Source organism: Melanaphis sacchari, unplaced genomic scaffold, assembly GCF_002803265.2.
Source record: "Melanaphis sacchari strain LSU unplaced genomic scaffold, SCAv2.0 Contig34_pilon_pilon, whole genome shotgun sequence".
In the NCBI taxonomy this organism is placed as follows: Eukaryota; Metazoa; Arthropoda; class Insecta; order Hemiptera; family Aphididae; genus Melanaphis; species Melanaphis sacchari.
The window spans coordinates 387,397-411,524 of NW_020271213.1; the positions used below are offsets into that span (position 1 = coordinate 387,397).

Sequence of the window (24,128 nt, forward strand, 5' to 3'; positions counted from 1 at the left end):
GTATAGTGTAAAATTAAAATTTTAAAGAATTTAATAAAATAATTTAAAATCAAAAATAATTATTACTTTTAAGCTTTTAATATATTTTAAATAGTTAAGTTAAAACTCTATAATATTGTTCAAATATTGAGTAGTGCAAAAGGCCCAATTATTTTTAAGACAAGTTCTGAGGCAAACTAATTTGCAAGAATCTTTGTCATAGTTTTATTATTTTTTGTTTATTTGATAATATTATTAAGATTAATCAGATTTAAGTATAGTGTTAAATTAAATCCTTATAGTTATGAATAAAAATAAAATTTAAAATTTAAATTATAATAAATTATTACTTTTTAGCTCTTTAAATATTTTAAATGGTTAAGTTAGAATTATGTAATTTTGTTCAAATATTGACAAAACTGTAAAATTTGCTAGTTATTTATTTTAGGACAAGTTTAGACTGTTTAGAAGCATATAAATATGCAAGAGTCTTTGTCATAGTTTTATTAATTTTTGTTTATTTGATAATATTAAGATTAATCAGATTCTTAGTATAGTGTATAATTAAATTCTTAGGTTATTAATGAAAAAAAAAAAAAAAAAGAATTAGATAGAAAATCTTATATATTTAAGTTAACAACAAATAATATTCTTTGAATATTCTTATAATTCAAACTCCTTCAATTAATTTTAAGACAAGTTCAGAGCAAATTAATATGTAAGAATCTTTGTCATAGTTTTACTAGTTTTAGAAAGATCAATAAAATCTAAGTTTAGTGTAAAATAGAATTCTTGAGTTGTTGATAAAAAAAAAAAAATTTAGATATAAAATCTTATATATTTAATTTAGTATTAAGTAATATTCTTTGAATATTTTTTTTAGTTCACAAATACTCTTATTATTTTTAAGACAAGTTCAGACGCAAATTAATATGCAAGAATCTTTGTCATAGTTTTATTAAGTTTTGTTTATTTGATAATATTATTAAGATTAATCTGACTTAGTATAATGTAAAATGAAATTCTTAGATTTCAAATCAAGAAATATTATTATTTTTAAGATTTTAATACATTTTAAATGTTTAAGTTAGAATTAGGTTATATTGTTCAAATATTAATATAATTTGTAAATACAAATAATTTTTTAATTTTAAGACAAGTTCAGAGGCATAAAGATGCAAAAGTTTTTCTTATAGTTTTAATAATTTTTGTTTAATCAATAATTTTATTATCATCAAACTAGTTCAGCATACTGTATAATAACAAAATAAAATATTTAAATCCAAAAAAATATTATTTAATAGTATCTTTCATAGTTTTTCATGTTTGTTTATAATTTTGTCATGTACAATATCCTAAATGTGTATGTTTATATTAAATAATAAAGTTAAAATTTTAAGCTGGAGGCATAATATTTTCATATTAGTTTTAAGGAGGACAATTCAGGGTCATTTTATGATGCAAGTATCTGTCATAGTTGAAATTATTTTTTATTTATTAATAATTTTACTATTAAATTTAATTCTTAAATTATTTTTCAATAAAAGAATTTTTTTGATAGTACGTAGTAGTTATTCAGTTTTGTTTATTATTTTTCAATATCTCCTAAATTTGTAAAATAATATTTATTTATGAATATAAATTAATGGATTCTTTTTCATTTTAAGATAAATTCTGAAATATATAAATAATAATTTTGTAGATTTTTTATTTATAGTTTGTAAAACATCAGCTAAATCAATAATTGCTATAATTTTAATCTTACTTAGCATTTTATATAGTAGTTTAATACAATTCTAAAATTATTTTCAATAAAATAATAATTCAAATAAAAAACTATATTAGTAGCTAATAATTAATTATTTTTATTCATTATTTGAAAGTTAGAATATTTGGAATGTGTATCTTAATATTGTAAAATTTTTAAATGCATGATAATGATTTATAATGCTCTTTTTTTTCTGAAAGATTAGTTCATTAACATCTAAAAATTAATATCTTTGTCATAGATTATAATTTTACCTTAATGAACTTTGGTAACGTATTCAAAATTGATATGCTGCTATAATAATCAAAACAATTTCAATGAAAAATTATATATTTTGTATGAAAAGTAATTAGTAATTAATAATCATTTATTGTTTAATATCCATATGTTAATATTAGAAGTTTTATCTGATTTACATTCATAAGTTATGTTTATAAATATCTGTATGAATGAGTCTAGATCATCTTTTTATAATATTATATCTTATTTGTTTCCCTACAACTTAAGATAAATTTTGTAATTTAATAAATAAAATTAATAATTAAGAAATATTATTTAGTAGAAAGTGTGAAAAAGAAAAATATTTGTAAAATTTAAAACATAATTTTTACTTTTAAGTCTTTTAAAATAAATTGTAAATGATTATTGTTAGAATTTTACAAAAATCAATTAGTTTTATATACTCATATTATATCAATGAAAAAAAAATACACGCACACACACACACACACACACACACACACATATATATATATTAAGGAAATTACACATTTTTCAGTTTTTGAACAGCGATAAAACATTTATTAACGTTAAGCCAATTTTAAAATTTGTTATTGTCAGTAATCTAGTTAATAACTAATAGTCAAATAATATTTGATGTTATATAATATTGTATTATACATCTAATTATATTTCTTAAATGTACGTACTTTATTCTAACATTTTAAAATGAACTGTTTATTGTTTTAACAGAATGTGTATATTCTAAATAAAATTGAGATTAACATAATCAATAAATCAATAAAATACTAGTCATGATGGTCTGGTGTCCGTCTAGATGTTTCATAATCGTAAGTGACTGACGAAGTCCTACTGTTGGGCGCATCGTTGTTTGCAGTAGCAGATTGGCTTACCACTGGTTCGACAACAAACAACAAACTAGAAGTACTGGGCGTGTGGCGGTTACTGCTGTCACTGTCGCTGCGCATCAATGTATCCTCTTGTTTTCCATCTTGATAGCCAAAATCATCGTTAGTTGATAACACTTCTGTGTAAGTGATATTTGATAAATTTGATGATGCTGAGTCGTTGGGCAGTGGCGGTTGAGGCGGAAATACGGTGCGCACGTTTGGTTTCTCGTTGCGCCTCTCTAGCCGACCTCCCGCTGTGATTGTCATTTGTTCGTCTAGTTCCTCGATCACCTAATAAAAACGATAAGACATTTTGAAATATTGTATCGGTTGTTATTTATTTTTACGCTATACCTGATCGGCGATTCGTACACTACCAAACTGCTGTTGTAGTAATTTACTACTACTACTCTGTAAACTTTCTTGACTCTGCCAGCTACTGCCTGGAAATCTGTTGCTGCTTGATACCCTTGACAAAAGTCCTGTATGAAATAAGTCATAAACGATTTCAATATAAGGAACATAATGTATCATAATATTAGTTATTATTTATTAATAATGAAATTATTTAAAAATTTTTTCTTTTCAAGTCTTTATTTTTCATATAGACGACAATTTTAGATTTTAAGTGGAGCAAAAATTTGTTTTCAGCACATCAGTTAAGTATTGATATTTTTTAATGTGTTTTCGTGGTAGTAAAGATTACATCTTATTAACTTAATAGTTTAGCCAGTTTAGGTCGTTAGAAATTGTTATAATAACTTAATATTCGATTAAGTTATTTAGTTTTTAAAAAATAGGTAGTTATGTTTTTATATTTTATTATATATAGGTCAGGTGACTTACGTAAATTAGACATAAAAAGTGAGTACATCAATAATATAACTTTCCTATTATGTTTATTAGGTAATTTATTTAAAATACTCGTTATTTATGGTTAGATAATTATGTAAGTGTATTGCACTCGTAATTTTTAATAAATAAATAAAAAAAAAAAAAATGGCTCAAAAATAATGCTTATCCAATATAGTTATTTAAATTTTAACTGTTTTATTTTAAATTAAGCACAGAGAAAGGAAACTAGTATGTTCAGAAATTTTTATTAGAGTGTATACACTTATTTTGATAAATTTGAAATTTGTTTAGGTATTGATAACGAATACGAAAAGTAGATGTAAATTTTTAAAATAAGTATAGAAGATACATTATTTTTAAACTGCACTTGGGGTCGGATAAATTCTGAGAATTAAACTTATTATTTGTCAATGGGAAGAGGTTAATTTCTTAAGACTTGCGGAGCCAAAATAAATACAAATTTGTGAGGTCCAACATTGTAGGTTATTTTACATAGAATAAAAAAAATAATTAAGCGTAGTGCAGCTTAAAGATTAAAATTTTAATAATCATTTGTATATAATTATTATTCCTAAGTATATAATGACAAAATTAAAGCATTTTTATAGAGCATTTATAGACATAAAAACAGTGAATTCAATATAATAAAATAGTATAGCTACTTAATAAATATATTATGATTTATGTTATCCATGTACCTATATCTATTATCATTCTGTTGATTGAATTGATCTATTATTACCTTTAAAGGAGAATGTAATATTTAGGCTTCCGGAAGATTTTTTAGATGTTTTTATTTTGAAGCAATTTATTTGAGCATTTTAAAAAGAATACATTTTTTTGTATATTTTAGAATGCTCATAACTTGTGATAAAATTAAAATACTAAAAATATCATACGTCGAATTTTAGTTATATAGAAGGCTAATTCATTGTAATGACTTATAACTATTTAAAGCCACCGAAAACTCTCTAATTACAATAAATTGCATGTGAAAAACAATTTTGAGTGAAGATAGCTCATATTAGTAAATAACCTAGTAAATTTGTATTATTATTTGTAATTTAGGAATAAAGTAAGTTCAATTTAACAGTCTAGGGACACCCCTGATATAGCCGCCTAAAAACATAAAAAATTAATAGTTTGGGAAAATTATTAAATAAAATAATTGTGATTTAAAAAAAAGTTTATTTTTTAATGAAACGGTATTTTAATAAGCGCTTTCCAAGACGTATTGCCTATTATAATATTTTCTATTTTAGTCGTTGATAATTTAAACTTTTGCTGATCACTCTTCATAATTTTTTTTTCTTTTCGTATTGTTTTTGTATTGTTTTGTATTTTGTTACGGGGACAGTATTATTATGGCGTTGGATTGTTATATAGGTAACACACAATATAGACATTCACGTACATAAGCTGATTACCTCAGGTTGGTAACCATCGCTACATTAGAGTTATGTATTACCTATAATGATTGTTACGATTATTTGAGATATAATTCAGACTGTATACTTAAGAAGTTTAATTAAGGCAATTTTATAATTGCTTGAATGTGGGTTGTGTAAATATGTGTGTAGTAATTGATCATTCGCGTGTCAAATAAATAGCTGAGCGCTTTTACCGCACGTTTACGACCTAACTAAATATTAATTTTTTTTTTTTTTTTGGTAAAAATAATTTTTTTACATTTTATTAACTAAACTAACCTAATTTTTGAAAATGTATTTGTATAAGCCATAAAATTTATTTTGTACAACATTATTATATTTTTTTTTACTTCAATATAATTATTGTAAAGCTTTACGATTCTTGACATTGAAAATTTGAAATTTATTTTGAAGGGTTTCATGAATTCAACTTCACAAAAATGAAATTGTCGTTTAGTTTAATGACAAATTCTAACATATTTTCAAACTCTTATTAGACGAATACGATAGTTGGTATAATATTGGCATAAGATAATGTATTAGGTACACATATTTATATTTACACATATATATATATATATATATATATATATATATATATATGTATTCAATTCTATTTTATAGGAGACAAAGTAAATACCTAACGAAAAATACATGTCTACGTATATTGAAAATTGGTAAAAAACACAATTTTACAATTCTAATGGTATAGTGAGTTCACTACGATGATAGATAAAAATGTTTTGTGTTGATTTCGTATAGGTGTTAATCACAGTCAACTAAATGCCAGAATAGCAATAGACAATAGTTGTAATTCATTTGAGAATAATAATAAATTTTAATAAATTTTAAAGTTTTTTTAAAATTTAGATGATTATAGCGTATTAGTACTATTCGTAAAAATATGTAGGTAAGTGATGGTACGTAGGGGGATGGAGATATACTACTATTTTTGCGTTATCCAACTATGTTCGTGATTTATTATCCAATATAAATTTGGAGGAACATTTATTTTTTTGCGCTTATGTAGGACCTTTTTTTTTTCATTGAAAATCACTACATGAGGGCCGAACTGTTGTCACATTGCTTAAAATTTTTAAGTTTCTATAGGACCTAACATTATAAATTGTAACACCGCGTAAGAATCGGTAAAATATTTAATTTTTACTCCTGTACAGGAACTTCAGGTTTTTTCTGCTATATCCTACGTAAGATCTTGCCCACTTATATTATTCATCATAAGCCAGGGACGGAATGAAGGGGTATCTTGGGCTTTGGGAACCTTTAAATAATGGCTACGAAGAAATAAAACGGCACTCACCGTCGCCACCCGACTGGGCTGAGGTACCACCGGTGCGTTTGAACAGATTTTTCAATATGGAGGTGACCGAACCTACGCGGTTTAACGAACTAGCCACGCTCTGGTTGTTGAGGTGGTGGTGATGATCGTTGGAGCTGTGCGACGAAATGGGACGGCCGCGCAGCTGACTGTTTGACCTCTTGTAGCTGCCGCCTGTCGCTACGAAGTGTATGCCGCTGTTCGCGTCGTCATCGTCCTGCAACAAGACTATGATGTCAAAACGCGAGAACGAAATGTGTTACGAACTGTATGGCGTATGGTTAATTGGTGATGACTGATGACTATCGTAATGCATACCTAATAATATGTGTGTATGGATGTGATTTAATATTATTTATTTTACGCGTTATACCTAATGCGTGGGCAAAAATGTATGGGAACATAATACGGGTTTTGCGAATAGGCGACATTACGTCCGCCACACCGTATATTATATGCTGTTATGAGTCATCGATACTTGACAGTCGGCGTATATCCGGCACGACCGTAACGTGTTTGTGTTTGACTTTGTACGCGTGTACTGTGCTCACTATTCGATCGTGTTGTAAAGCCCTATCGGCAGTCGATGACAAATAATTGAGGTAAAGACGTTTACTATATTACCTTTGGTATAACGTTGTTGTACGTCGTGGTGTAGCCGTGATAAATGTACCATAATTTCAAAAACATTGAAAAATCACTTCTTTGAATATAGTAACGTAATAACGTATTGTCAACAATTTTTAATTCTCTAGAAGCTCAACATAGACAACGTTCAATTGAACAAGTGGTAAATAATTTGCTGATTGCTGGGGCACTATTCAATATACGCAATGATAACAAGAAAAACTAAAAAATAAGTTTAAGAACGACTGTTGTTCATAATTTCTATTTGTTTTTTAAATTTTACAAAATAGGTATAATGTAAAAGTATTATACGATCAAGTCGAAAAGTAAAAAATTTACTTATAAATTAAAAAAATCCAAAGTTACAATTACTCGAATTTTTTTAAAATTTTTTTTAATATGAACTCATAATTATTTGGAAAATATTATTTAAGAATATTTTTAGGATATAAATAAAAACGCAAACTCTACTATATTATAGTATATAGGATAGGTTAGGTTAGGTGTTCTATGTATTCTAATTTCTAAACAAATAATAAAGTTAAATTATTTTTAAGCGGTTTTGGGTGTGGTGTAAATTATATTATATTTACTATGGGTTGTCCATCTTCGGAGCATTTTGGTGGCAGTGAATATTCAGCGTCTGCATCTGACACAGCTATATTGGCTGTCGATGGTTCGGGATGCCGTTCACGTTCTCCGGCAGCTACAGTATATGGCAATTCTGTCGGGAACACCTGATCCCAATACTGATCCCTGATTAACTCTGGATGTTCGTGATGCATTTCGTCCACAATTAAATACGAAACCTGAAGAGTAAAATTATACGTAATTTAATAATATATGTTTCGATAAGTATTCAGATGAATTGAGATATTTTTAATCGTTATGTATACTTGAACATTGCGATCAATGATCCAATTGACTTCAAAATCATCGTCGTCCTCTCCAAATGGATTTATCAACGATTCGGCCACTTTTAACCACCCCATGTAAAAGAAAAACTGTAAAGTAGTAAATACTGGAAAATATAAATCAATATAGTTATAATTTGCCGGACTAGATTCCGTTTGTTGTCTAAGATTTGCCAACTGCGCCACTGGTTTATCTAGCCATTGTCTTCCCATTACAGTTGTAATAAAAAATGAATAAACGGCCAATGTTACGACCTATAGAAAAAATAAACATTTATAAATAAGTCTAAAGTTATCACGAGTAGATAAGTTTATATTATTTGTTTACGATTAAAATAATGTTTGGTAAAAATAAAAATGGAACAATATGTTGATACAAAAATGTAGAATTTGTGTAAAACTGAACGATTTTTTTTTTCATAAAAGCTGTGCTTAATAAACTCGTTATTATTTTGTTATATATTTTATAATATTATACTATATGTAGATCCATGAGTTACATTCAACCCCGGATTAACACAAAAGAGGCTGAAGAGACTATAGCCCTAGGTGCGTTATTAAAACGTTAAAAGTTGGTGTTTTCGGTCCTATCAAAAAATATTCACAATACATAATTATACCAACTGATATAAAATAATGCAAAAATATTAATTCTAAGTTAAATTAAAATTAATATTGGAAAATGTTGAAGTGCAACACAAAAAAAGTCCCAGGGCTCTAAAACTATTTAGTATTATAGCAGCCATTCGTGGTTCAAGGAAATTGTAATTTAAAACCATATACATTTAATATAAAATGTATTTATTATATGTGATTACAGTAAAATTATTTTTAATTTAAAGTAAAATATAAATTTTTATTTTCATGAGTGTGATGAACATTTTTGTTACCCTTTAATAGTTATTATAAATATAGGATAAACTATAGATATTGATTATGCAAAAAAATGTCAAATTTAAAATACTTAGATATCTTAAGATAAAATCCAATAAGCGTAGTGAATAATATGTTCGAAATTTAACTTTGTACTTACTTAGTGCAGGTTTTTACGTAATATTAAAATGGTTTAAATCGATAGTAAAATAAATAATTCATTATAATATCAAATTTACCTGCGTATAAACGAGAGGTACGCTTATTGAATCGTAGTTGAGTAACAAACCGCATTGACCGCGAAATTTGTTCAACTCGTCAATTATCGTTTTTACCGCGAAATCGTCGCGGATCCGTCCTTCTTTTCTGGCTCGAGTCACTATGCTCGCCGCCCACACGACCGGCAACCAGTGTTTGGAGTGTCTGGGAAATTTTTCATTTAAATCCAACACGATTGTTTTTTCGTTTTCCAACAACAATCCTGTACAACAAACACAATAGCAGTCCATTATGAATTTGAATACTTTAAAAAGTTTATAAAAATTGTTAAGTAAACGATTATATTTGTCATGATTAAAAAACTGATCATCAGACATTGGTAATATATATCTGCCATGGTAACAAGTCAAATCATACGTACCCGCTTCAACAAAATGGTCCAGTGTGGGAAAACGCTTCTTTACTCTAGGGCTGATATTAGAGAATACCATAGTCAGACCCAAACAGACATACCGCATGATCGTTCGTCTCATCAATCTCCCTCTTTCGTCCTACGGTTTGGTAACGGATATTAGTTCAACAGTAAGTATACCGGTATACAGATGGTTGTAACGTGATTTATACATATAGTGATGTAAATTGTTCGTACCTGTCCATGAATATGCGAACTCACGTAAACTGCTATAGGATCAGGCCATGGAATCGAACAATATTGATCCCACCATCGTTGCATTATTATGGATATATAGAATCCCAGCACAAAGGACAACGGTATTAAGTCGCTGTATGTTTCACAATAATCCGATATGCTTTCGAATATTCTTGAATAAAATATAATTCACACTATTGTTAATGTCAAGTGATTGTTTATGTAACCCTGCATAGGTGTTTGTATAATTTTTGTTTTAAAAAAGTTCAAAACTATACCAAAATAAGAGTTTAAAAATCTAAAAAACTTTTACTCGGAATTTTTTTTTTATCAAATTTATATTACAATGAATGTATTAGGTATGTATGCAAACATAAGTAGGTACTCGTATAATACAACTACATAAGTAAATACATTAATTAGAATCGAAGTTTGAATATTTTCGAATATTAAATATCTATATTATCTACAACATAACTGTTAACATGTTATGAATGTAAAATATACACAAAATTAAAATATCCGGAAATATCATGTAATTTCAGTATCTGGTAAAGTATAGCGGGTGTTGATAATAAATTGGACATATTAATATTGATTGCCAAACTAAAGTTTATAGTTTTTTAGTTATTTTACTACACATGGTATCTATATTTTATGAAAAATATGAAAATATGTATACAATTTTAAGACTTATAACAAATTATTCATTGCAAGAATTATTTCCATACTATAAAAATTATGTAATAATAATCTATAATTTTTGATTGATTTAAATTATGTTTATGACGTTTAATAAAATTTAACTCTAAAATATCCATCGCACAGTAGTATATAAGCTAAATGAAAAGCTTATTGCAAAAACCACTTTATTTAAAAATTCTTACAAGTTAGTTTAACAATTAAATTAGACCGTTGTGTATAAATATAAATCTGTAATTCTTAATTTGATGCAAGAATAAGTATTTTGCTGTAAAAAATATTTACATTTTAATGTAATGAGTAAATAAAATCTAAATGTATAAATAATATAAATTTTACAACTTGGTTAATGTAAAATAAAGTTTTATTTAATTTTAAATAGTTTAATTAATTTTTTTTTTGTAAAAACAATAATGATAACCGTGGGGATAAAACCACTAAAGTTCAAGTCGGGTCAAGTTCATTCAATTTTTATAAAACGTGTAAAGAGAATAAACGAACTATTGTTTTGTTTGTAAAGTAAACAGAAATATATCTAAAATTTTGATTTTGGTATCTTTCTATTTGTTTAAGCATACAATTTAAATTAATATAATATTGTATTGGTCATAAAAAATTAAAAATATTATAAATAAGGTACACTCACCGTTTTTGCTGTTGATTTAATACAAAGCGATAAGTCAAATTCAAAGTATAATAACAAAACAGGAATGCTGCTAAGTCAGGCCACACTAACTTGTATATACTTCCCCGCCACCTAAAAAACAATAAAACAATAAAAACCAATTTCTCACATTTAAAAATAAAACAGCCATATGGGCAAAGTCATGTTTACGGAATGTTTTCAATTATGCAAGTTTTTTTTTTTTTTGGTGAAGAATGAAGAGGCTGCCAATATTGATGTCAACGAGATTTTAGAGCACCTTAAACAGCTATAAAATGTATCTGAGTAGTATTTCCCTGCATTTCAAGAGATGTTGTTGAAGGATTATGAATATGTACTACTTCCATTCTTGTTCATGCAAAACCCTCAAGCTTGTCTCTAACAGAATGCGGAAATTTGATTTCAGACCCAACATTAAAAAATGTCTTCAATAACAATTTGTACGACGAATTCTGGTTTACTTATAGTTAGACAATAGTTATAAGGTTTTAATCGGAGAGAAGAAAGTATTACTATTACTCTTTGTCACTATTTAATTATGCAAGTCAGGATTTTTGGCTTACACTAAAACTAAAAAAAAAAAAGAAACACAAAATACCGTAATCGCCTCAACGCAGACCTGACCTTCGACTCCAGTCTCCAGTCGTCAAAAATAAAACCTGACATTGCCAAACTTTGCCAACATAAGCTAGCAGCCATACACTTCACTTTAGTAATATAGTTTTATTCGTGATTATAATAATTTTTCTCTTTTTTAACATTTTTTATTATTTTTTTTTCAGATATAAAAATGTATTAGTTTTAAGTCAGCAATATGTTTAGAATACTTGTATTGTGTTATGTTCAGTAAATTTAAAAAAAACTGATTATCAACGAGAATTAGTGTTGATTTGTTTTTGTATGTTCCTCGTGGTATTCACGGCTAGGCATGATGGCTGAAATTAAACAAAAAAATAGCACCGCTGGAAAAAAAAAGTTTGGAAACCGCTAGTCTTGTTTAATAAAAATATTATGCAATAATATACTGTATTATACTGTATATTACTGTATTGATTTAATGAACAAATATATTATTGACAACGAAGATAATTGTAAAATTTATGATATGTATTAATACAGTCGAATTTGATTAACTCGAACTTTTAACTTAAACTTTGAGTTTATTATTTTGACTGTATTTTTAAATAGTGTATACCTATATTTCACGGAGCGCAATCGTGTTGCATTTTTTGTGGGTAAAATGGTAAAACGGGCGTAATCGTGCTTATTTGTTGGGCGCAATCGCGTTACAGCCATGTATATAATATTAAGAATGAGAAAATTGTTTTGAAAACAGTTCACAGCATTTTTTGATGAAATAGTTAATATTTAAGACGATTTGGTTTTTATTTAAACGCCAAATCAATGATAAACGTGGATAAAGCCAGCTGGCCGAAATTAAATAAACAATCTAGACTAAATACTTGTTGACTTATTTCATCGGTTTATAATTGATTTGAGGGTTGCCAGAATGCGAATTGTGCGTAAACATTTCGTTTATATCTGATTGATATGGTTGGACAGATGATCGAAACATGCTGTTTAATTATGTTTAACGAGAGATTGTTATTTGTAATAATCGTACCTAATATTTTGTATTCAATACGTTATAGGTAGTTAGGTTTGCATACAATTCAATCGGTAAACTGCAGTGTCAGCGGTTAATTTGACAGAGCGTTTAAGCCGCTTTTTTTTTTGGCGGCAATTTTTTTCAAACTAGATTTTATCTGGCTGTCGCCATGTTTGTGGATGATTAATAACAATTTTTTGGTCGGGTAGCAACTAGCAAGTGTTATTATTCTGGTGATATCGTTAGACGAAAATTAATTTTATACAGTATTTAGTCGCATATGTCGAGTGAATAAGATTTGATTTATTTCGTTGATTTGTATATTTAATTCCAAAATTTTCACACGTAAAAATACCGAAAAATTTGTATTAATATTACGAAATATTGAATTTAAAATAATTAACATACGAGTTATAACAATAATTTAACAAAAAATAATGAACTCAAATTTTCAATCGCACATATTATTTGGACAAAAATCGATAATATTATGACGTGCATTATTCAAACCATGAAATTTACCAGTTTTCATATGATCGTGACTTTCATGTATATATTTTTATCTTAAAATAATTTGTGAACTATTGTTGTGCAATGACCACTAAGCCAAGACATTTGGCGACGGATTTTGTACATCTATATCGATTTTATAAAATTTTTTTTTTTTACTGCAATAATAAAAATAAAATTGATTAGCCCGAAAAAAACATAGTATAATGCAGATGTTTATAAATTAACCCTGTTATATCCAGGCTTTGTAAAATTCATAAAGGTATTCTTATTTGTTAGAAATGTTAGGCGCTCAGTTCCATGTGTAGGTACTTATTTATAATTATGTAGTATCTACGGCTGTTTATCACATATATTTATAAATTATTTAAATTTTGTATATCTTACAATAATAAAGGAATATTTCAAAATGAAATAACACAATTAATTTATTACATATTTATTAAATAATCTATCACTATAGTACTTGAAAAATGAAAAGTATTGTATAGTTCTATTTTTACTAAAAACTCTATACTACTACTATACTATTTAATACCCACTTATTATTATTATTTTAAACAGATCTTTGAGTACAATAAATATAAATTATAATATGAACAATGAGGTATAAACCAGAGCTCGTTTTCAAAAAAAAATATTATCGTTGTTTAAGACTGATTAAGAGGACATTGTACCGGTATGTTTCATTTTTGTCTTACACATGCGTAACATACAAGAAAAATAATTAGAAAATATGATGTATACAAACTGTGCTTGAGTGAAGAGTTTTTTTTCATATTTTCATTTTTAAATGAGTTATAAGTACATAGATAATACTTTTTTTTTCAAATTTATGTAGATCGTTAAAAGAAAAATGTGAAAAAAATTCATTTCTCGAGTAGAGTTTATTTTTCTTACAAATTTGATAATAAGTAAATTTGTATTAATATTTATCTAGTAAGATTCTAGTAAGAATTTGGTATTTTCTGTGTTACACGTATATAAGACAGAAACAAGTGAGACAACACTAGTTGGTACGGCAAGCAATTACGGTTTCCAAAGTACATATCAGATGCACAGAAAATTAACACTGTCTACACACTTGTATTTAGGTTAAAAATCTATAATAAATATAAATATCAATATGTGTTGCCATTAAAAACAGTAACTCTTGTAATAGGGATTTTACCAATAAATTGTGTTTGAAATGACTTTTTATGTACCAATTATGCTCGGTCATCAAAATTGATAAATCAATTATTGGGCCAAATAGCAACCCTAAATAAAATTAAAATTATTTATGTTCGGTACAACTTAAGTTACTAGGTAACTAGGTTATCTGTTATAAATGTAATAATATGAATGAAAATTGTACAATTATAGAAGTAACTAAAACTATCAATAAGTATCATTGTAACCCCATAGTATAGACCAAACAATATTATATGCAGTGCAATAAACCTATTACTAATTTGTAACAATAAAAATTTGATTTCGTTTATATAAATACACACATATCAGTGTATTATACTTGTGTATGTCGGTTTTAAAGACATTTTATAAAAGTTACGATGATACCATTATCAAATATTAACTGCAAATCAGCTAAGAACATTTTAAATGCAAGAATATTTTTTTTTCAATAACAAAAGATATTTAACCAATTACTCAGTTGTCAATAAACATAGTGTATGTTTAATATATAATATTTCAATGTCGGTGGAATTAAAGTGGATAAATATATATTTTTTATGGTCGAAGGTAAAAGTGAAATATAAGAGTAATTATTATTAGTTTACTGACCATAAAATATAAAGAGCGCAACACCGGTAGGTATGAAATATACCGGTATACCGGTCTTAAAATACAAAATATTATGTTATAGTTTCAACTGGCCTATATGTCCTTTCAAGATTCTTAAAAATTAAATTATCGCTAAGTAATGTAAGTCGTAAATATAATAAATTTAGATGTATAATAAATTAATAACAATAATCCATTATTTGTATTAATTATACAAAAGTTTTAAAAATTATTTATTACTACAATTTTTTAAGCTTAAAAAACATTATTTGACCAATTTTATGCATCATATCTATACAGGTGAAATAAAGTGTAAATGTGAAAAAAATTTGATATTTCTAGATGTGTAAGTTAATTCAAATATTATAAACTAGTCAACGTAAACAAAATATAAACTTTAGAGTTTTGAAAATTTTTTTATATAATTCTCATCTTATGTAATATGTATTTAAAATATTTTATTATAAATTAATAATTGTGACTGATAAAGTGATAACTGATGTCCCTCAGAAATATGTTTAATAGGGGACATTTGGCTTGCAAAATAAAAAAATATTATGAATTTATATTTTTATATTATTGATATTTTTTGAAAACAATTAATAAACTCTGATTTAATACACTAAAATTATTGTTATATTTGAAAATCGAAAGTCGATATTGTTTTCACAAATAATGGACAATTAATAGAAATAATCTACAGTTTTAAATTTATATGAGTTATATAGGAATTCAAATTGTTTATTTTAGTTAATCATTAAAAAAAAAAAAAAATAAATAAAATAAACATAACAAACGATTCTAGGATATTCATAATAAATACAATATGACCTTCAGTTAATTTCAAATAAATCGACTCTTATAGCTTATATAAAAAAAAAAACAAACAGATATATTAATTGATTAATGAGATAAATATATTTATTATATTATAGTTTAATAGTAACGTATTTTATTGAATTATTTTATTTGGAACGTAGTCTAATTGGATAGTACATTTTTAAATGAATACAACTATAGTTCTGTATTTTAAAATTTGTTATAGTATTGAAAATCTTGTATATAAATCTAAAAATATATATATTTTTTTATAATTATGCATAACTACTTGTTACCTTTATTTAATCAATATACTAAAATATTTATAAAAATTATACTGTTAAATTTTAGATTATACCAATATAGATTACACATTCGATTAGATTAGATTAAATTGTATAGATATTAAAAATGCTTATATCTGTCTGATCACTTGATTTGTAATCAATTTTTAAGTAAAGCTTTTTGAATAATTTTTTGAAATTTGTCATTACTCTTCTTTGTATTACTATGCATTTTTCTTACATTAATCACCTCATTGAAAAAAGTGGGACAATTAAATTTTTTTTTTGTGGAATATAGGTTAAACACTTGATCGTGACAGACATAATATGACAAGTGGGAGAAACCAGATAAAGTTGTTGGTTGACGTATAGATATTGAAATGTATAAACTCGTATCAGTATAAACTAATGATAAACAATAAACCTACTATACATTATGTAATTTAAATATTAATAATATATACTAACCACTAGATATATACAATAAGACAAAAACTATTTGTTATGCTTGAATATAATTAATAATTTTTACTAAACAAAGGTGATTAACAACAAGAAAATTTAACAAAAATTATTATTTTTAATTTTCGTGTGAGATAACTAGAATTGCTAGGTATAAAATAAAATTAAAATTAAAATTTTCATGATTTTAGGTATAAAATTGTAATACGTAAGTAGAAAATCCATAATGTGCTTACTATAATAGATTAAAGTTAAACAAAAATTTAAAAATATTGGTAATTTGTCTGTATTGTCGTATTAAAGATATTTTGAACATAGCAGTATTCGTTTTAAAACGATTTATTTATCATAAGACGTAATCATGATAATTTATGCTAATAAAATATATTAACAACTACATAAGTAGGCGTACTATTATAGAAACGTATAATATGTTGGTGTTAATTAGGTGTTGATTCGTTTTATGATTTATTATTATACATTTGTAGCAAAAAAACTTTAAATGCAATTAATCATTATTTTCGGAAGTAGGTATTGAAGGTTTTTTTATTACTATGACAACGATAGTGTTATAGTTTCTTAATTTTTTTTTTTAACATAAATTGTAACTCTAATTAAATTATTAACTTCATAGCTAATAATACATTTATACACCTTTACTTTATAAAAGGTATAAATAAACCATTGCATAAGTAGCTCAAATTTGAGCTTCCTTTTCACCATCTCATCACTCTTAACTCTCCCTTCAGTTTAATCATTGCATGCGTAGTATGGATTATAAATATTTGATAAATATAATTTAAAAAAGAAAAAAAATATAAATGTATCTGCAAGATGATTCATTTAAATTTTAAGTACCTATTTACACTTATTAGTTTAAAAATTTAACTTTTTGAAATAATGAGTGTTGTCACTTAAATGGACGATCTTGTTTACAATTCTATAAACAGTAAAGAAAGTTGATGAAAATATTGAGTACTTAGTATCGGTGGTGCATAATTATTAGGTATGAGGCTTATAGTATAAACTTACCTATGTATTTTAATTTTTCTGATATCATAAAATACTTGACTAAGAAATGTTGTTATGGCTGCATATTATTATTAAAAAAAAAAAATTAATTCATATAAACTTTAATTGTTGTATCGTTATTTTAATTTTAGTTATAAATATAATTGCTTGTAAAAAAATAGGTATCATCCATTTAACAATATCGATGCAAATTGTATTACATTAATTTTTTACTTAACATATAATAATTATGTAATTATTTATGACCGAACCAACTATATTGCATTTACTTTATCTTAAATAAACAACTTACAGAAAATCTTAAAAATGTTAAAGTATTTAGTTGGTGTTATATAGTTAACCATTGGTAATACATATTTATTAATTAATATCTAATTTATAATTAATAATACTATGCATAATTGTAAAGTTATAATTTTTCTTTGATAACTTACCAATGTTATATATATTTTAAATTGAGCGATAAATGTACTAATTTTACAATGATGTGTATTTTTTTTTTTTTATTTCTATAATTCCAATAACTTTTTAAAGAAGTGAAAACGTTTAAACTTTGAGGGTGGTTTCTGGTAGTAAATTGGATCTAGTTGGTACTCATAGGGTCAAAAGTTAAAAATTCTTAGTATTTTTTAAATTTTTTAATTATATTTAATTTTTTTTTTTATAAATATAAATAAAATATTTAAGAAACATTAGATCATTTTTTTTTTTTATATAGATAATAAATTTAAATTTGGAGGAAATTAAATATTAAATGAAGAAGTATGAACAACTTATTTATCTAATAAACCGTGATATTGTAATTAAATCGCTTAATTAGGTGAAACAATTAATTAGTGTTGGATATCTAATAATTGGAAAGCTGATGTTTCATCCAATAATTAAATTATACATTTATTCAGAAAGGGCCTCGTTAAAATTGTCCCTGACGAAAAGTATCGTATACCACAATTAATTTTTAATATGCAACTAAACACAAATAGTATACTATGCTAATATACATGGTACAATTTAAAATAATTTTTATGACAAATACAAATTTGTTAATGTTGGTCTTAAGTCATATCAATTTACAAAATTTAATTCATTCAACGATAAAATATCTAAAGTTTTAACATCACAATAATATATATTATAATTAATTTATTATTATATAATTACATTATACACGAAAGTTAGAAACTGTTAAAAACTGTACCCATTTTTAAAATTGTTTTAGTAAATTCATTGATGCGTGTTACTTATATATAAAATATTATTATTATTAATTACCAATAATAATATTTAATTTAATTCAACAATATATTGAGTTGAGATTAAAGTTTTGTAAAGACTAAATAATTTATAATGGTTGATATTTAGGAATATGAATTGCAAAAATAGGATTTATTATTAATAATAATAATAATAACAAATATTTTATAACTTGGCTTAAAAAAAGAAAAATATTGAAAAGTTTAAAATGATTTTAGATAAATAATTTAATTAACAATACATTTGTACAAATAATGAACAACTATGATAATTTAAGTTATAAATAACAAGGAAATAGAAATACTATTAAAGTTGCATCTTTTTATTTGGGATAGAAGGATTAATATTTAATATTATCTAATTTATTATTATTTAATAATAGGTATGCATGAAAATAATATATAAATTCCTCCCTTAAGATTTCTTCAAAATTTGTTTATTATGTAAAGAAAAAAATTGTAGAATGGTATATTTACCTACTAAATAATATACTAGCATTTATCATATCCTCTTTAATACAAATTGTAATAAGTACAGTATAATTATTATTTGTAGAATAAATTGCAGTAAAGATGTAAAATACGATTGAGCGTGGATCTTATCAGAATAATATTTTTAATTGAGAACGCTCTATTTTTTTCCAACGTTTTTCAATCATTTTTATAGGTAATACGTAAAAAGGATTTGTAATATTGCTGTTTAAGTTACTTTTCATATGAAAAGCTACCTACCCATATTTCATATCAACACAATGATATAGATATTATAATTTGCTTCTTAATGTTTATATATTTTAGTCGTACAATATACTCTCACACTTCCTGTACATCCAAGTCGGTCACCTATCACATTGTGTAACATTTTCCAATTAATTTTTTAACAATAAATTTAAATATTGATACTTTAAAAATTTAAAAAATCTTTGATTCATTAGTTTAAAACAGAAATTTGAAGTAGGAATTGAAAATACGAAATTTTTGTTGGTCATCGTTTGCGCATCGTCTATCTGTGCTAAAATATAGTAGGTATATTGTTTGCGTATCAACACAATATTGAATAATTTAGAAGGGTATAAAAATATTGAAAAGAATATAAGTCTTAAATCAAATATTAAAAGAATTTTTAATATCTCTAGTTGAATTTGAAAATTCAACAATTATTGTTATTAATTCACTTAGGTAATAAAATAAGTACCTATATATTATTGTGTATATATAATTAAAAATAAATTGGCTTATTTAATTAAAATTTAAATAATAGTCATAATTAAATAGGTACATACTACAATAAAAATCTGTAAGTTGGTTGTTGTCACGAATTAATGTTATTGAACTATACATTTTTAAACAAATATACATTGACAGTATTTGAAAATTGAGTAATACGAATGTCAAATTTTAACTAGAAAGTTGGTGTACAATAACTTGCGCTTTTGGGTACTTATAAATTTTCCCAGTTCTATTGTTATATTATGTGTGTATTATGCTGATAAAAAAATGATAAACCTACGATAATATGAATAATATCACGTAAGGTAATTGAGTGATGTAAATAAAGCATAACCCAAACATTGAATGATGCGTAATTGTCTTACAAAAATGTAGAAGTTATCAATAGTAATTTGCAAACAATGAACAATTAGAATTTCATTATAATAAACGTATATGTTGTGAAGTGGGGAACTATTTTGTGATTCAAAAAAGTTACAGCATAGTTATAAAACACAAATATATTTAATTATCATTTAAGAAAAAAGTATATCTGTACATTTTTGTCATCGTACAATAAATTAAATTTTATTTTTAATATTTTTAAACTTATACGATGAATAATTAGTCAATATATTATATATAATAGTATATAATATATATATTTTAAGCAATATAAGCTTTTGTTAATATCTCTTTTATTTTAAGTACTTATCTAGTCTCTTAAAAAATAATATATTCATAATAACTTAATTAAAGTTCACTTTTTAAAATAGTTTAAATTTACCTATAAATAATATGATAATTTATATCTACATATTTATGATTATCACAAATTACGATAAATAGTTAATTATATTAATGATTCTATTCACAAAATGTTTTAAAATATTTGTTTAGTTATTAACTAACACACCTTAAATTTACAACAGTAACATTACATTCTATAAGTATTTTTAAATATTTTTTTATTTTTTTTTTGCTGTATTACAAGTTTAAGTGATATGTATACTATTATTAGCTCATCTACAATTATTGTCTTTATTCATAAGTTAATAATTATAATACAATATTTCATATTTTGAATTCGTATCATGAGCTCCATATAAAAAACATAATCCTTAAAACGAAAACAATATATTTAATCAATAATAGACAATAGTAGTCATCATAGGGAAGTGCTATGATTTATGATCGAGAAAATTAAATATATGGTCTCCTATCCATCTTAATGATTTAACCGACCTTGATTTTTTTTTTTAAAGATAATGATATCAAAACTCCAATATAGCAATTTAAAGTTACAAGATTACAAACATTGAAATATAGTTTTTGATTATATTTATGTGTACTAAAAATATTCAAATAATTTATTTCATAAGAAAATACTACAATCTAAAATTTTAAATATTTACATTATATAAATATATATTTATTATAGTTGCTAAATAAACAATTGCAGAGGCCAATTAATAATTGTCAGAAACAATGCATATTTGATTTATTACTGTCTACTAACTTTTTATAATAAAGTATATGTTGTATAAATAATTAAATTTAAATTGGATTAGCAAATAATTTGGTTTAAAACTGTTTAATTTCATACTGAAAATTTATTTACCTAATTGATAAGACTAATGGTTTTAAAAAAGCCCAATAAAGAAATAAAAAATAATATAATGATTAAATATGTGATATACGTTAAAGATGATATTTTTTTTTCAGTATTATAGTTGAAAATTGTAAGTGCTTTGTGTACATGTATACTGTGATCGAGAATCGAACTCAAAATAATTAAATTTATTAAATAAAACAGTTGATGTTTTTGATAATAGTAACTATAGCAAAAATATCTAGAAACCGGTGTTTGATCAGTCACTTCCCCAGTACAAGGTCGACGCACATACTTACAGAAAATGCGGCTCGAACAAAGCTATTATTATTATATTATTAGGTACATTAAATCACATGGTCCTTCGTGTCGGGCAATGATCGAGTAAAATAATAATAATAATTTGTGATACTGTACTTTTTTTTTTAAAGAGAGGCCCGTAAACAAGGTACAATTGCTTATACCTTAGAGAATAGTACAGTATAATACTCTAATATAATGAGTGTCTAAAATTTTTATTTGGCAGCCATAATGGAATAACATAATTTTTTACGAGACAAAACATGTATAATATTTAAAATTTTTAAAATATAGAAATTCAACGACTAAATCTTGAAAAAAAAAACAGATAACATTATTCTTTATAATTTCTATAATGGGTAGTTATCTCTTAATTTCAATAATTTAGTATTCATAAGAAGTAAAATACGGAGAATTTGAGGAGAAACATGTGTTATGTTTGTCTTATAAACACGCAACAAAGCAATTTTTTGTTTAGATGTTCTAATTTGAAGTTTTTAGTTTAAATATTAAAGTGAATTGACCTAGTATCAATTTTTTTAAATTTATAAGTGAAACATGAGCATTTTTAATTGTGTGTTACGAGTATTAAATTATAAATTTTTTAAAAAGAATTTAAAATATGTATTTATAGTATTCAAACTATCAACTCGAAATCGGATTTGCTGAACGAAAATATTTTATATTGGGTATGGCTTCTTCTTAAGACTAATATAATATTATTTGATACGATAAATAAGATGTAAGAAATGAAAATTTGTGTAACGGTCATAAGTAATGTAATAAATGCGTAATGTGTTAGGTAGTATTTGACCAACCGTAGGTTACTTATGTCTTATACTTCATAAATATAGCAATAAATTAGAAAACGTGAGACTTTTTTAATAAATAACGGTGGTGTACTGTATAATAGCGAGTATATATACCTATAAGACCAAACCGCATGTATATACAGCATTGAACAAATACAAACACACTATAAATGAGCCTATTATACTCCAAATTAGTGTATAATGAAGGGTAGTAGGTATAAAATAGTAGTAGTATATTGTATGGCGTTTGATTAATATCAACCAATTAATAACAGGTAATTAATAATATTAGAATACACGACCACCTATAATATGATTAATTTTATTAACGCGACGTTTTATCGGAGTTGGCCAATAGTGGTTGCGTGTTTGCGGGTACCTATAAAATGATATCTGAAAATATTAAACGTGTTATAAATTATAAGCCACCTTACCTTATGAGTAATTTGAGAAAACATCCAAAACCTCTGCACGTGGCCACCTCTGCTGTATAAGTAACAGTCATTGTTGTACGATATTGTCGTCACGTCGTCGTCGTCGTCGTCGTCGATATTATGTACAATTATTATAATATATTATTATTACAATACCGGTGTAGTATCGCGCTAAGGTAACCACTGCGGTTGACGATGTGCGAGGAAAAAATTCCCAACTTTAATATAATGACTAATAGCTACAACAGTTTTGTCACTGATTTCGCGATACGTTGGTGGATGGACGGATATTAGACGGTTTTATCGTTATCGTAAACGTGCGCGCGTTAATCATATACAATATAATAATTTTACTGCATCATCACGATAAAGCGTAAAACACGATTAATGCTCTTATTTTTAATCGATACAGTGCAGGCGGATTTCCGATGGACTGATGATCGTTTTTTGACTGATAGCACTTGGTGTGCGGGAGGAGGGACGGATGTGCAAAAATTAAAGAAAAAATTTACTCGGACGTGAGAGCAACTAATCTACTGGCGCCGGTGTCCGACGACATCTCAACGCGGTGCGATCGGAATAATTGCAGTTGCTCGCACGAACGTCGGCACGACACTGCGGCGGCATGTGCACCAACCAATTCATATTATGGTACTACATGCCGCGCACCGACGACGAGTCGCCGCCGCCACTGCCACTAAGTATACATATATTGGCTATATTTCATGAGGTCGACGCGCCAGCCGGGCGACTTGCGATTTCAGTTTTTACTCACGCAAATGAACTTTAAAATAATAAACATATAATAATAATAATAATAATAATAATAATAATAATAATAATAATAACAATATTAAA

General features: G+C 25.5%; 1 protein-coding gene across 1 annotated transcript; it reads right to left on the bottom strand.

Annotated features, from left to right (window-relative positions):
• Positions 1–2,703: 2,703 nt before the first annotated feature.
• Positions 2,704–23,873, bottom strand: LOC112596808 (bestrophin-4-like). The gene is made up of 10 exons (XM_025342613.1): positions 23,271–23,873; positions 11,132–11,242; positions 9,784–9,955; positions 9,556–9,685; positions 9,155–9,396; positions 8,025–8,297; positions 7,722–7,937; positions 6,484–6,718; positions 3,232–3,359; positions 2,704–3,168 (listed from the first exon to the last, which is right to left on the bottom strand). The coding sequence occupies exons 1-10, from the start codon at positions 23,339–23,341 to the stop codon at positions 2,776–2,778; spliced, it is 1,971 nt and encodes a 656-aa protein (XP_025198398.1). The 5' UTR covers positions 23,342–23,873; the 3' UTR covers positions 2,704–2,775.
• Between the last annotated feature and the right edge of the window lie 255 nt (positions 23,874–24,128).

Excerpts from the sequence above, each read along its gene's own strand:
- LOC112596808 (XM_025342613.1), bottom strand. The coding sequence starts at position 23,341 with ATGACTGTTACTTATACAGCAGAGGTGGCCACGTGCAGAGGTTTTGGA. Across the intron at positions 8,298-9,154 it reads TACCTCTCGTTTATACGCAG|GTCGTAACATTGGCCGTTTA; the intron begins GTAAATTTGATA and ends TTTTTTCTATAG. Across the intron at positions 3,169-3,231 it reads GTGTACGAATCGCCGATCAG|GTGATCGAGGAACTAGACGA; the intron begins GTATAGCGTAAA and ends CGTTTTTATTAG.